The sequence below is a fragment of the Lynx rufus genome, unplaced genomic scaffold (assembly GCF_022079265.1).
Source record: "Lynx rufus isolate CCGP_SWC_20201006 ecotype Redwood Valley unplaced genomic scaffold, mLynRuf1.p SCAF_16, whole genome shotgun sequence".
Taxonomy (NCBI): domain Eukaryota; kingdom Metazoa; phylum Chordata; class Mammalia; order Carnivora; family Felidae; genus Lynx; species Lynx rufus.
In genome coordinates this window covers 12,547,229-12,561,741 of record NW_025814830.1, presented here as the reverse complement: position 1 = coordinate 12,561,741, position 14,513 = coordinate 12,547,229, and the positions used below count along the sequence as shown (strand labels likewise).

The 14,513-nt window shown below is 35.6% G+C and overlaps 1 protein-coding gene across 1 annotated transcript in view; it reads left to right on the top strand.

Moving 5' to 3' along the window:
• Positions 1-14,513, top strand: part of LOC124511190 (zinc finger protein 850-like) — a 145,592-nt gene that overhangs the window by 80,324 nt on the left and 50,755 nt on the right. Inside the window, 2 exon segments of the mRNA XM_047078186.1 lie at positions 2,634-3,970; positions 7,105-7,107. Coding sequence (XP_046934142.1) covers positions 2,634-3,970; positions 7,105-7,107 — 1,340 coding nt within the window.

The following is a 14,513-nucleotide window of genomic DNA, read 5'->3' as shown; positions in this document are numbered from 1 at the left end:
AGAAAATATTTATGTAGCTCCAAAGTGAAATTTACAAAACAAGTTGTATTGAAAGAGGTCTTCTATCCTTGCCCCCCCCACTTATTCCTTCTTCACCCTGCAATCCATCCCCCCTTTAAAAAAATAAAAGCAAATGTGCTTTATACATGCATACTTACTCTTCTCCCTTTCTTCCTAAGAGAAAAGGCATAACTATACATGCTTTTCTCGCATACACATTTTCTCGCAATTAATAATGTATGTAAACAGCATTTCATATTAATATATTCCCCTTTTTTAACTGCTGCATAGTACTTTGTGATGTGGGTATACCATGAATTACTTCCATCAGTCATCTAATGGACAATTGGGTTATAGTTTTTAAATTGTTTTAATGTTTATTTATTTTTGAGATAGAGAGAGAGCACACGCACAAGTGGGGAAGGGACAGAGAGAGAGAGAGACACAGAATCCATAGCAGCCTCCAGGCTCTGAGCTGTCCCCGGAACCGACGTGGGGGTTGAGCTCACGAACTGAGATCATGACCTGCGCCAAAGTTGGATGCTCAACTAACTGAGCCACCCAGGCACCCCCAATTAGATTATTTTTTATCTCTTGCTTTAACACATTGTGCTTCAGTTTTTGTGCATCATGTTTTTGACATTTTGTTAGGGCAATTTTGGGATTGATTTCACAGAAGTGGAGTTGTTAGATCAAAAGATATATGTAATTATGCTAAATACTGCTGTATTTCCTTTCATAGGTTCCTTTGTACCATTCATATTCTTACTAGTAATGTCTATAAGTACCAATTTCCTTACAGTCTTGCTAATAGTATTTGATGTCACATTTGGAAATGCCCTATTCCAAGAGGTAAGAAATAGCATCTCTGTAGTTTTTTAAAAGTACTTTATTAAGATATATTTCACATACTGTACAGTTTACCCATTTCTGTAAACAGTGATGACTTTTATTATATTAACAGTTTCATATAGCCATCACAATTGGAGGACATTTTTATCACTCCAGCAAGAAATCCAATATCTTGTAGTAGCAAGATACTCTGTATCTCTGTCCATCCCCCAGCCCTGTTCAGCTACTGATGTTTCTGTCTGTGGATTCGCCTACTTTGGATAATTCATATAAAAGCAGTCATACAATATGTGGTCTTTTGTGACTAGCTTTTTTCACTAAGCATAATATTTTCAAAGTTTGTTCATATTGTAGCATGTGTCAATATTTTTATTGCCAAATATTCTATTGTAAGGATACACCACATTTTTACCCATTCATCAATTAATGAGTGACTTGTTTCCACCTTATGCTTATTATGATTAATGCTGTTATGGACATTGTTTTCGGGTTTTTATATAGATACGTGTTTTCAATTCTCTTGGCTCTATACTTACGAGTGGATTTTTGGGTTATGTGGGAACTCTATGTTGGACACTTCTCTTGGGCATATAACTGGGAGTAAAATTGCATGGTAATATGGAAACTATGTTAACTTTTTGAGGAAGTACAAAATTGTTTTACAAAGCAGCTGTACCATTTTATATTCCCATCAGCAAGCTGCGAGGATTCCAATTTCTTCATATCTTCACCTCTGTTTAGCTTTAATTTGCATTTATCTTATGAGCAAAGTTGAGTATATTTTCATATGGTTAAAAGCTACTTACATTACTTTTCTATCAACTGTCCCATTTTCTTAGACTATTTTTACATAGTGTTGGTGCCCAGTTTTATATGGTAGTCTTTTTTTTCTAGTCTAATTTTAGAAACTGTTTATATATTAGGGATATTGCAACCTGGCAAATATTTTTTCCAAGTTTGTCATTTTACTTAACCTAACCTTAACCGTGTTTTTGACATGCCAGCCTTTCTTTTTTCTTTAACCATAGTGCAGTCATTTTTATCAAATTATGACTAGGAAAGTTTTCCCCATTCCTAGTTTATAGAAGAAGTCCCCCAAATTTTATTCTAATATATGTATGTTTTCATTCCTGTAAATATGGATGTCTGATCCATTTGGAATTTATCCAACTGTAAGATATGCAGAATTAATGCAGTTTTCTTTTTTTGATGTGTTTATCTGTATGTTTATCAATTTCATTTATTAAAAAGAGTTCATGTTTTTCCTACTGATTTGAGCTGCCAGCTTTTATTATGTACTAAATTTGCACTTATAATTGTTTCTGGATTTTTCTTTCCTGTTCCATTGGTTCCATTGACATCTTATGACTATGATACTCAATTTGAGTCTACTGTTTCTACCTTAGAAATTTCATTTTTCAAGGAATATGAAAATAACATTTTCTTTCTTTTTACCTTATAGCCTGGGGATCCAGATGTGAGACCAAAAAGCTGTTCTCAACAAAAGGAATTTATGAAATAGAATCACCTCAGTGGGAGATCATAGAACAGCTTACAAGACTTAAGTGTGATTGTAAAAGTCTTCAAGATGATAGGGAATGCAAAGACCAGTTTGAAAGCCAATTGGGAAATAAAGAGGGATTTTTCAAGCAACTACTAATCACTTGTAAAGGAATCCCCAATTTTAGCCAGACTGCATCCCTTATGTTAAAACAAAGAATTAATTTTCCTGAGAAATGCTATGAATGTGAAGCATGCAGAAAATACTATAAACATGGCTTTCAACTGACTGAACATCAGAAAGCTCATTCTGATGAAAAATTCTATGAATGTAAAGAATGTGGACAGGCCTTTATTCGGGGTTCAGAACTTACTTACCATCAGAGAGTTCATGTTGTTAAGAAACCCTATGAATGTAAGGAATGTGGAAAAGCCTTTATTTGTGCCTCACAGCTTACTTATCATCAAAGAATTCATACTGGGGAGAAACCTTATAAATGTAAAGAGTGTGGGAAGGCCTTTATTCGTGGCTCTCACCTTACCCAGCATCAAAGAATTCATACTGGTGAACGACCCTATGAATGTAATGAATGTGGTAAGGCCTTTTTTCGTGGCTCTCAACTTACTTACCACCAGAGAGTTCATACTGCAGAGAAACCCTATCAATGTAAAGAATGTGGAAAGGCCTTTATTCGTGGCTCCCAACTTACTGAACATCAGAGAATTCATACGGGTGAGAAACCCTATGAATGTAAGAAATGTGGGAAAGCCTTTAGTTATGGATCACAGCTTACCCTGCATCACAGACTTCATACTGGTGAAAAGCCCTATAAATGTAAAGACTGTGAAATGTCCTTTATTCGTGGCTCACAACTTACTGAACATCAGAGGATTCATACAGGTAAGAAACCACATGAATGTAAGCAGTGTGGGAAGGCTTTTAACTATGGCTCACAGCTTATTCGACACCAGAGGATTCACACTGGAGAGAGACCCTATGAATGTCAAGAATGTGGGAAGTCATTTATTCGTGGCTCACAACTTACTGAACATCAAAAAATTCACACTGGTGAAAAACCTTTTGAATGTAAGGAATGTGGGAAAGCCTTTATTCGTGGCTCACATCTTAGTCAGCATCAGAGGATTCATACTGGTGAAAAACCCTATGAATGTAAAGAGTGTGGGAAGGCCTTTATTTATAGCTCACAACTGACTCAGCATCAGAGAATTCATACAGGTGAGAATCCCTATGAATGTAAGCAGTGTGGGAAGATCTTTATTTGTGCCTCACAACTTACTCTGCATCAGATTTCTCATTCTGGTAAGAAGCCATATGAATGTAAAGAATGTGGTAAGGCTTTTATTCGTGGCTCACAGCTGACTTACCATCAGAGAGTTCATACTGGTGAGAAGCCCTATGAGTGTAATGAATGTGGGAAAGCCTTTATTCGTGGTTCACATCTTACTCAGCACCAGAGAATTCATACTGGTGAGAAACCATACAAATGTAATGAATGTGGGAAGGCCTTTAATCGTGGCTCACAACTTACTCAACATCAGAGAATTCATTCTGGTGAGAAGCCTTATAAATGTAACGAATGTGGTAAGGACTTTAGACGTCATTCACACCTCACTCAACATCATAAACTTCATAATTGAGAAAAACTTTATGAAAATATAAATTTATTAAATCCTTTGATTGCTCATTGATACTCAGCTTTGGAATATCAGAAAATTCAGATTATGAAGGTGGGAATCCTTTTTTACTTTCATCCATAGGTAACTCTATCAGAAAATTCAAACAGAGAGAGGCTAGTGTAATATAATGGAGAATCAGTTTCCATCATTTTTCAATCTTTGTTAGACATTGGTGAATTTATACAAGAGCACAACCATAAAATGTAGGGTTTTCTTGTTTGGCATCATTCTCTTGTTCAGCATGATCTGAACTCCACCATTTACTACACATGTATTCCTTTGGAAAAAGCTAGTTAACCCCTGTTTGCTTTAGTTTTTTCATTTATAAAACATTAAAATCACTCTCATTATAATGATTTAAAGATGCAAATACATAAAAAGCCTTAAAGCAATGTGTAATACATAGTTTATATTAAATAAATATTAGTTATTACTGTAATTGTGTTTTTCAGTATTTTAAAATTGTTTCCTTCTGGGCTCAAGAATCATCTTATTTTTTTTTTTTAATTGAAGTATAGTTGACATACAATGTTATTTTAGTTTCAGGTATATATCATAGTGATTTGACAATTCTGTACTTTACTCAATACTGACCAAAATAAGTGTCATTACCATCTGTCACAATACCACATTATTGCAGTATTATTGACTATACTCCATATGCTGTACTTTTCATCCCTATGATTTGTTTATTTAATTAATTTATTGATAGATTAATTTTATAAGTGGAAGTTTGTACCTCTTAATCCCCTTCACCTATTTCATCCATCTTCCAAACCCCCTCCCCTCTGGCAACCACCAGTTCGTTGTATTTATGATTATATTTCTATTTTTGTGTTTTAGATCCCAGATTAAGTGAAATCAGATGGTATTTGTCTTTCTCTGACTTATTTCACTCAGCATAATGTCCTTTAAGTCTATCCATATTGTTGCAAATGGCAAGATCTCATTTTTTTTTATAGCTGAGTAATATTACATTGTATATACATGCTACATCTTCTTTATTTATTCACCTGTTGATGGATATTTAGGTTGCTTCCATATCTTAGCTATTGTAAATAATGAAATAAACATTGGGGTGCATATATCTTTTCAAATCAGTGTTTTCATTTCCTTTGGGTAAATACTGAAGTAGTAGAATTACTAGATAGTATGGTATTTCTATTTTTAATTTTTTGAGGAAACTTCATATATTTTCCACAGCGGTTACATCAATTTACATTCCCACCAACAGTGCAGGGGGGTTTCCTTTTTTCAGTATTTTAATTGTGTACTATTATAGAATTCAAATGAGAGGAAGACTTTTCAAAAACAGTACATAAGGTAAATCTTTTATCATTCTTACTAATCATCAGATAAATGATTTTGGAGCAGAACGTCCTCATATAATTAATGTGAGGTTGTACCTCATTCTGAACATTAAAATTCTTACTAGAAGGAAACCTTAAGGAAAAAAATAAGTTTTTAGGTGTTACAAATGAAGTATTTATGAACATCTGTGTATAGATTTTTATGTGAATGTAAATTTCCATTTCTCTGGTATAAATGCCTAAGAGTATAATTTCTTGGTCTTACACTAAAGTCACGTTTTCTCATACAAGAAATGGACAAAGTATTTTCTAAAATTGCTTTACCATTTTACATTTACACCAGGAGCATATGAGTAACCCAGTGTTTCAGCATTTGGTGTTGTCATCACTTTTTGTTTTAGCCCTCATGTTAGGTATGGTGATGTCTCTTTGTGGTCTTAATATGAATTTCCCTAATGGCTAATGATGGTGAACACCTTTTCATGTGCTTGTCATCTGTATATCTGTTTTGGTGAAATGCCTGTTTGTGTCTTTTAGTCATTTTTGAATTGTTTTACTTTTCACTCCTAGGATTTGAAAGAGTATTTTCTGTATTCTAGATGATAGTAGTCCTTTGTTATGTGGTTTGCAAATATTTTTCCAGGTGCGTAGCTTATCTTTTTTTCCTTTTTTTTTTTTTAAGGCTTTTTGTTTGTTTGTTTATTTGTTTTGAGAGAGACAGAGAGTGTGTGTGTGTGCAAGCAGGGGAGGAACAGAGAGAGAGGAGACACAGAATCCTAAGCAGGCTCAGCACTATCAGTGCAGAGCCCCACGTGGGGCTTGATCCCGCAAACCATGAGATCATGACCTGAGCCAATGTCGAGAGTCAGACACTTAACTGACTGAGCCACTCAGGCACCCCTTTAAAAGGGTCTTTTGAAGAGCAAAAGTTGTCAATTTTGATAAGGTCTGCTTTACCAGTTTTTCCTTTTATGGATCTTGCTTTGCTGTCAAATCTAAGGATTCTTTGCCTAGCCCAGATCCTGAAGACTTTTTTCCTATGTTTTTGCATAAATTTTTCATGATTTTATGTTTTACACATAAGTCTGTGATACATTTTGAGTTAACTTTTCATGTATATTGTATGCTTTAGCTTGGTGTTCTTTCTTAGTTTGTTTTGGCTTATGGATGTCCATTTACTTTAGCACCATTTGCTGAAAAGTCTATGTTTCCTCCATTAAATTGCCTTTGTACCTCTGTCAAAAATCTATTGAATGTATTTGTGTATATCTTACCTCTGGGTTTTCTCTTCTATTCCATTGATCTATGTATCTATCCCTCTGCCAATATTACACTGCCTTGATTATTGTCATTTTATAGGATGTGTTTTCTTTTTTATTTTAGAGAGTGTATGAGCAGGGTGGGGAGCAGATGGAGAGAGAGTGAATCTTAAGCAGGCTCCGTGCTCAGTGTGGAGCCCAACACGGGGCTTGATCCTATGACCTGGGATCATGACCTGAGCCGAAATCAAGAGTCAAAAGCTTAACCAGCTGAGCCACCCAGGTGCCTCTATAGGATGTCTCATGAAAAATATTTTTATAATGATGTAAAAGTAATATAGCATGTGCTACCTTAAAACGATTTGTTTTGAATCCTTTTACTAAGGACCATATCTCTGTGTTAATTCCACAGATAATATGTTAGGCTAAAATTTCCTGTAGTAATTTCAAGTAATGCTAGAACTCAGATGATATTAGAAAGAAAGACTGTGTGATCAAACAAGCCTGTAAATCATGGCATATTTCATATCACTTTTTTTGAATATAATTTATTGTCAGATTGACTTATATACTCATAAGTCAATGCTCATCCCAACAAGTGCCCTCCTCAATGCCTATCACCCATTTTCCCTCTCCCCCCACCCCTGTCCATCCTCAGTTTGTTCCCTGTATTTAAGAGTCTCTTGTAGTTTGCCTCCCTCCCTCTCTGGAACTATTTTTTTTCTCCTTCCCTTCCCCCATGGTCTTCTGTTAAGTTTCTCAAGGTCTTTTTGAAGCAATAAGTTCATTGTATTTCATCAGGGCTGTAATAAATATTGTAGTAAAGCAGCTTTTTCAACTTCAACTCATCATGTGCCAAACTTACTTGACCATAAATCCCTTCTTATAATGCCTATTAATATCTTTTGCATGTGAACTATTTTTGTAAACACTGCTCTAGCTGAAAGAAATAATCTCAGGGGTGGAAATTCTAAAACATTATAGCTTGAGGCCCACTAAGTTTATGAGAGAGCAAGTTGCTTTCTCTGTAAACTAGTCACATTCTTCTTCTACATATGGGACCCTTGTCCTTTTAAAAAAGGGAAATCCCTCTATGTAATGATCTTCCTTCACAGTCCTTTCTTACTCTTCCCTATACCCCACTTCTTAGTTCAACTTAATGAGATATTGAAAACAAAAAACAAGAAAACAGGTTTGTGGGATTTTAGAAGCATGGTAATAAAATAAATGGCGTTATCACTGATATATCTAGTCCATAAATCAAGCTTTCAGAATTAGAGGTTGTTTTTTTTAAGGTAAATGGTATAACAAATAGAAGAATAAAGATGGTCAAGTGGACCATGGTGCCATTACTTTGTTCTCTACTTCTAATGGTTTTTTACTTATTCTCAAAAGAAATGTTAGAAATTAAACTTATATTTTTATGTAGTTTTTCTTATCATATTGGACTGAATTGCCTTCTGAAATTACATAATGCAATTACCTCCAAAATGAGAAATTATAGCAAATATACATAAAGGAAAAAGAAAATATGGCTTCCTAAACTAACATGTTAGAAGCTTCATTAATACTTTTCTGTAGCTTTCTGTATGCTGAAATGTACATGTTTATACATGGTTCTTTTTTTCATGGTTGTTTGTGGATATTTATATATTTAAAAAGGATCACTATATGGACATCAAACTGTGACTTTTCCTATAAAATACATCATGGACATCTTTCCAGGTACATATAAATCTAACTTACTCATTTTAGTGTCAGTAGCTACAGAATACTACGTATGCAGAAGTATTATATGTTCGTATTGTTTATTGATGAATGTTTATATTGTTTCCACTTCCTTGTTGCATTAGACAATTGTCAATAAATATCTTTATACATAAATACTTGCATATATGTTTTTATTTCTGTAAGATAGATTCTTACATCAGGTAGTATGTGTATTTTTTTTTATTATAATAGCTAGTAACATTACTTTCCAGATATAGTACATTCAGTCCATCAACACTGTTTGAGTTGCCCATTTTCATTTTCCCACAATTTTTTTTTATTTTTTTTTTAACTTTTATTTATTTTTGGGACAGAGAGAGACAGAGCATGAACGGGGGAGGGGCAGAGAGAGGGAGACACAGAATCGGAAACAGGCTCCAGGCTCCGAGCCATCAGCCCAGAGCCTGACGAGGGGCTCGAACTCACGGACCACGAGATCATGACCTGGCTGAAGTCGGACGCCCAACCGACTGCGCCACCCAGGCGCCCCCATTTTCCCACAATTTAACAGCACTTGGTGCTCTTTGTCAGTCTTTCTGATGAAAAATATGTCATTGCTTTAATTTGAATTTATTTAAATATTGGGTAGATTGAGCATGATATCATTTGCTTATGAGCCATATGAATTTTCTGTAAATTACCTATTGATAGTCTGCGCAATTTCTATTGTATTTTTCTTTCATTAATTTGTAGAAGTTTTTTGTGTTTATGGCTATTACCTTTATCATATGTGTTGTAAAAATAATTTTTCAGTCTGTCTTGTTTTTTAATATATCCTTTGTCATAGATTTTATTTTTACTTTTCTGGAATGAAATATAATCTACATAGTGTTTCCTACATACACCCCAAGATTATTCACATTTTCCTAAATATCTTCTAATATTTTTTGTATTTTAAAGTCTTTTTAAGCTAAATTTCCCCCCAAATTTTTCTACTGAAGGTTTCTAAAACTACAGGAAAGCTAAAATAATAGTGCAATGACTATCCATCACATCCTAGGTTGACTTAGTTGTTAACATCCTGCCACATCTTTATTAATTTTATATGGAGTTATTTTTATTTTATTACTCCTACTTTATTAGGAGTTACATTTCACTCCTAAATACTTCATGCATAATCTAAAAATAAGGAGATTGTCTTAATTATAAGAGCACAATATTAGAAAATTAAAAATAATTCCATAAGTTCTCAAATTATCTCAAAACTGGCTTATGAAATGTTTTTCCAAACAAGGATCTGATCGAGGCTCTCATCTCATCTCATTCTTTTAGACACTACCATTTTTAGAATCTAGGCTTAGCAGAATGTCCAACTTTCAAAATTTGTCTATTTCCTCATGAATAAATGCAGGAGAAGCAGTTTTGGTAAAAAATAAATAGAATGATGATATGTACTTACTATAGCAGAAGATACACTGTAGAATATAAAGTATTAAATATAATTATATAAGTAAAATAAGTTGTCCTAGTATTGGTACTGCTAAATTTGTTCACTGATTAAGGTAGTGACTACTAGACCTTTCCATGGTATACATAATAATTTTTAACTTTCTGATTAGTATGCAACGAATGGGATGGATAAATTCTTTTGAATAGTTCAGAAAATGCGACAAGGTTCTCATGTATTATATAAAATTAATACATGTTAACATATATGTTTGCTTCATATTTTTATAGTAAATATATGAAACATTAACTATGAATGTCAAAGACCCATTGTTTCTCAAATCTTTTCCTGAGGCAGCCCTATTATAGATTTATCTATTTATTTATGTATGTATGTATGTTTATTTATTTTTGAGAGAGAGAGGATGAGTGGAGGAGGTGCAAAGAGAGACAGAGGATCCAGAGCAGGCTCCATGCTGACAGCAGTGAGCCCCATGTGGGTCTCCAACCCACCAACTGCAAAATAATGACCAGAGCCAAAGTCAGATGCTCAACGGACTGAGCCACCCAGGTACCCCTATAGATTTAGTATGTATAATTCTAGCCCATATACAGGTATCTATCACTTTTCCAGATCTAATTTATTCCCTAAATGTGTTGGATGGCTAATTTTTATTTTTTCAAACTATTTTATTTTAGGGAGCACATGAGCAGGGGAGAGGGGCAGAGGGGAGAGAAAGAGAGAGAGAGAGAGAGAGAGAGAGAGAGAGAGAAAATCTTAAACAGGCTCCATGCTCAGTGCAGAGCCCAAAGTGGGGCTCAATCCACAACCCTGGGATCATGACCTGAGCCAAAAGTAAGAATCAGATGCTTGGGGCGCCTGGGTAGCTCAGATGGTTAAGCCTCTAACTTCAGCTCAGGTCGTGGTCTCACAGTATGTGGGTTTGAGCCCTGCGTTGGGCTCTGTGCTAACAGCTCAGAGCCTGAATGCTGCTTTGGGTTCTCTGTCTCCCTCTCTCTCTTCCCTTCCCTGCTCACACTTTGTCTCTCTCTCAAAATAAATAAACACTTTTAAAAAAGAGAGAGAGAGATGCTCAACTGAGCCACCTAGGTGCCTCTGGATGGGTAATTTTGAAGTGGTAGGAGCCATTTCTTAGTACTGTGTATTTATCTCATTCCCTAACTCCACTTTTCTTAATGCAACTAAGATACTCTTTATCATCTATAAAATAATCCACTAAAAACTTCTCATGAACATAAAGCATTTAAACACGTGACTTTTAAAAAAAAATTTTTTTTTAACATTTATTTCTTATTGAGAGACAGAGACAGAGCATGAGCATGGGAGGGGCAGAGACAGGAGGAGACACAGAATCTGAAGCAGGCTCCAGGCTCTGAGCTGTTAGCACAGAGCCCAATGCAGGGCTCGAACTCACAAACTGAGATCATGACATAAGCCGAAGTCGGACGCTTGACCAACTGAGCCACCCAGGTGCCCCTAAACATAGAATTCTTTAACAAAAGAAATTCAATCATGTTTTTCTTTTATAACACAAGGGGCATGTTCTCTAATGAAACCCAACAAAGATATAATGTAAAAAATACTCTAAATTAAATGTTGGTAGTGCTCCTGAACACATAGTGGAAGTGAATTGGAATCTATAAAGGGCTACATGCTTGGAGAAATGATAGTGATAGTGAACATGTTTAAACAGAAATAGAAGTTTGAAACAAACAAAATCAATTAGGTTGGCCGAGATGTGACCACAATACTCTACATCCTATCACCCAGACTTGCTTCAATTTAAACTTTTTACATAGTATGAGAATTAAGATTAATTATCAAGAGGTTTTTATTCAGATGGTTCATGTGGGGTGAAAAATTTTAAACACTGAATATTTGGATAATACATGTTCAAATCATGAGAGATAATGTATGTGTACCTATTAACATGTTATTTTGCATAGTTTATAATTTCCTCAAATGATACTACCTTTCCATAAATTTCCTTATTTATTTTTGAGACCTATTCAGGCTGAGATATACAAATAAACTTTATTTTTGTGTCTGGACTAATATTCCATTACATATATGTTACAGTTTATCTGTTTCTCCTGTCAAAGTTTTTAATCCACAGCAGAGTTACAGCTAGTTTAAGTAGAAAGGGGTTTATTAAAGGATAGTTTTCAGAATCTCAGGTGTGAAGGTGAGGGCAAAGGATCAAGGACAGTAAAACCAAGAGAAATCTTGGAACACATCATTGGGCTAGTGGAAAAACCATTGTCACTGCCCCTGCCACTCAGTCCCCATGATTCTGAGAACTGGCTCTACCAGGGCTTCAGCCAATGAGAATCAATGACTGTTGCCACTGTGTTGATAGGTGTAATCTCCCTACGTGTGACTCACAGTGCACACTAGTTTCCTGTTTTGGGTAGTTGAATCTGGTTAAAAAGAGATCATGGGGGCGCCTGGGTGGCGCAGTCGGTTAAGCGTCCGACTTCAGCCAGGTCACGATCTCGCGGTCCGGGAGTTCGAGCCCCGCGTCGGGCTCTGGGCTGACAGCTCAGAGCCTGGAGCCTGTTTCGGATTCTGTGTCTCCCTCTCTCTCTGCCCCTCCCCCGTTCATGCTCTGTCTCTCTCTGTCCCAAAATAAATAAACGTTGAAAAAAAAATTAAAAAAAAAAAAAAAAGAGATCATGTATGGAATTCTTACCACAAGATATCCTGGAATGTATAATGGTTATCATTTATAGAATGTTTATAGTGCCAGACAATATTCCTTAGAACATGTCTACTTACCATTTGTATATAAACTTACTGAATCCTCACACCACCTGTAGGTAGAAATTGTTATCTCCATTTTAGGTGAGGAAAGTGAGGCACAAGGAAATAAAATAACTTGGCCAAGTTTGCAAAGCTACAGTGGCAGAGCCATGATTCAGACCAAACTGTGGAGATACTTATGAAAATGATGGCAACTCCGTTTTCGTAATGAAGCACAATATTGCTGGCAATACTTTTGCACATAAAGTACTGTCTTACTGGATCTGAGAAAATAAAAGTTTTTATAGTTCAACTTGGAGTAGTCTGCTTCAAGTCTGTACACTTAACCACTTTTCTGTACTGCCTCTTTACTGTGTGCAGCTAATTAATAGGTTGGATCCTTGGCAACTATTTTTATTGCCTGGTGCCCACTTAAATTTATTCAGTGAATTCACTGAGGTTGGTTCTTCCACCAGATGAAACATGGGAACTCATTGGTTTCAGTCATTCTTAGGCAATCCAGTATATGAAGACTTCAAACTTTATCTTTTGAGGCTTCTTCTTAATTACATTTCAGTCTGTTGCAGTCTCCATCAGGGAAGGAGATAGAAATAACTTGTCTTTACCATGGTAGTACTTTTACTCATCACTTAGTTGGCTAACTAGTTTTTTTTTTTTTTTAGGTTTTTATTTAAATTCCAGTTGGTTAACATACAGTGGAGTATTAGTTTCAGGTGTACACTTTCGTGATTCAACATTTATATACAACATGTGATGCTTATCATCAAGTGCACTCCTTAATCCCCATCACCTATTTAGCCCATTACCCCCTCCCCTCTGGCAACCATCAGTTTGTTCTCTATAGTTACTAAAAGTTGGTTTTTTGGTTTTCCTCTCTTTTTCCCCCATGACTGTTTATTTTGTTTCTTAAATTCCACATGAGTGTAATCATATGGTTTTTGCCCTTCTCTGACTGACTTATTTCGCTTAGCATAATACTCTCTAGATCTGTCATGTTGCAAATGGTGTTAATTTCTGATCTCTTCAAGATTAGACCTAAAATAAGGAAAAGGGTTCAGGTAATTTCTTACTTGACTGAAACTGTGTGATTCAACATTGTGATTATCTGCAATTGGCAGATATTTATAGATGACTACCTAATGGAATGCTTTTGTGCATTCTTTGGAGAACAGCCAGCAGTTGGGAACTTTTAGTTCCTTTTAAAAATTGTTTTATTATTTTTTATTTTAGAGATGGGGGCAGAGGGAGAGAATCTCATGTAGGTTCCATGCCCAGTACAGAGCCCGACACGGGGCTTGATCCCACAACCCCAGGACCACAACCCGAAGTCAAGGGTAGGACGCTCAACCACTGAGTCACCCAGGTGCCCCTAAAGTTCCTTTGATTCAGACAAATGTATCTCCAGCCCTTAGGATTTTAATAATACTTCTAGATTCTCTATGCTAAAGTTTATTCAATTCTCTAAGTGGCTTTCCTTTATTAGACCTAGGGCCACATCTGGTCCTTGGGAAACATTCATGCATTCTTATTCTGGATACACTCTGAGATTGTTGGCTGATGGAAAAGCAGCACTAGTCAACCCTTCCCTTGGCATTTAGATTTCTCCAGGAAGTCAAACAACATTCCACTTTGGTCTCAGGTTGTAGTGAGCTAAAATCAAGAGTCAGACACTCAACTGACTTAGCCACCTAGACACCCCCATAGGTTGAAGTTGTAATCCCAGTCACCTTAGAATATGACTTTATTTGGAAATAGGGTCATTGCAGACATAATTAGTTAAGATGAGATCATACTGGATTAGGGTAGGCCCCTAATTCAATGTGACTGGTATTGTTATAAGAATAGATTAAGACATTTAAGATACAAAACAGATGAACATAAGGGAAGGGAAGCAAGAATAATATAAAAACCGGGAAGGGGACAAAACATAAGAGACAAATATAGAGAAAGAGG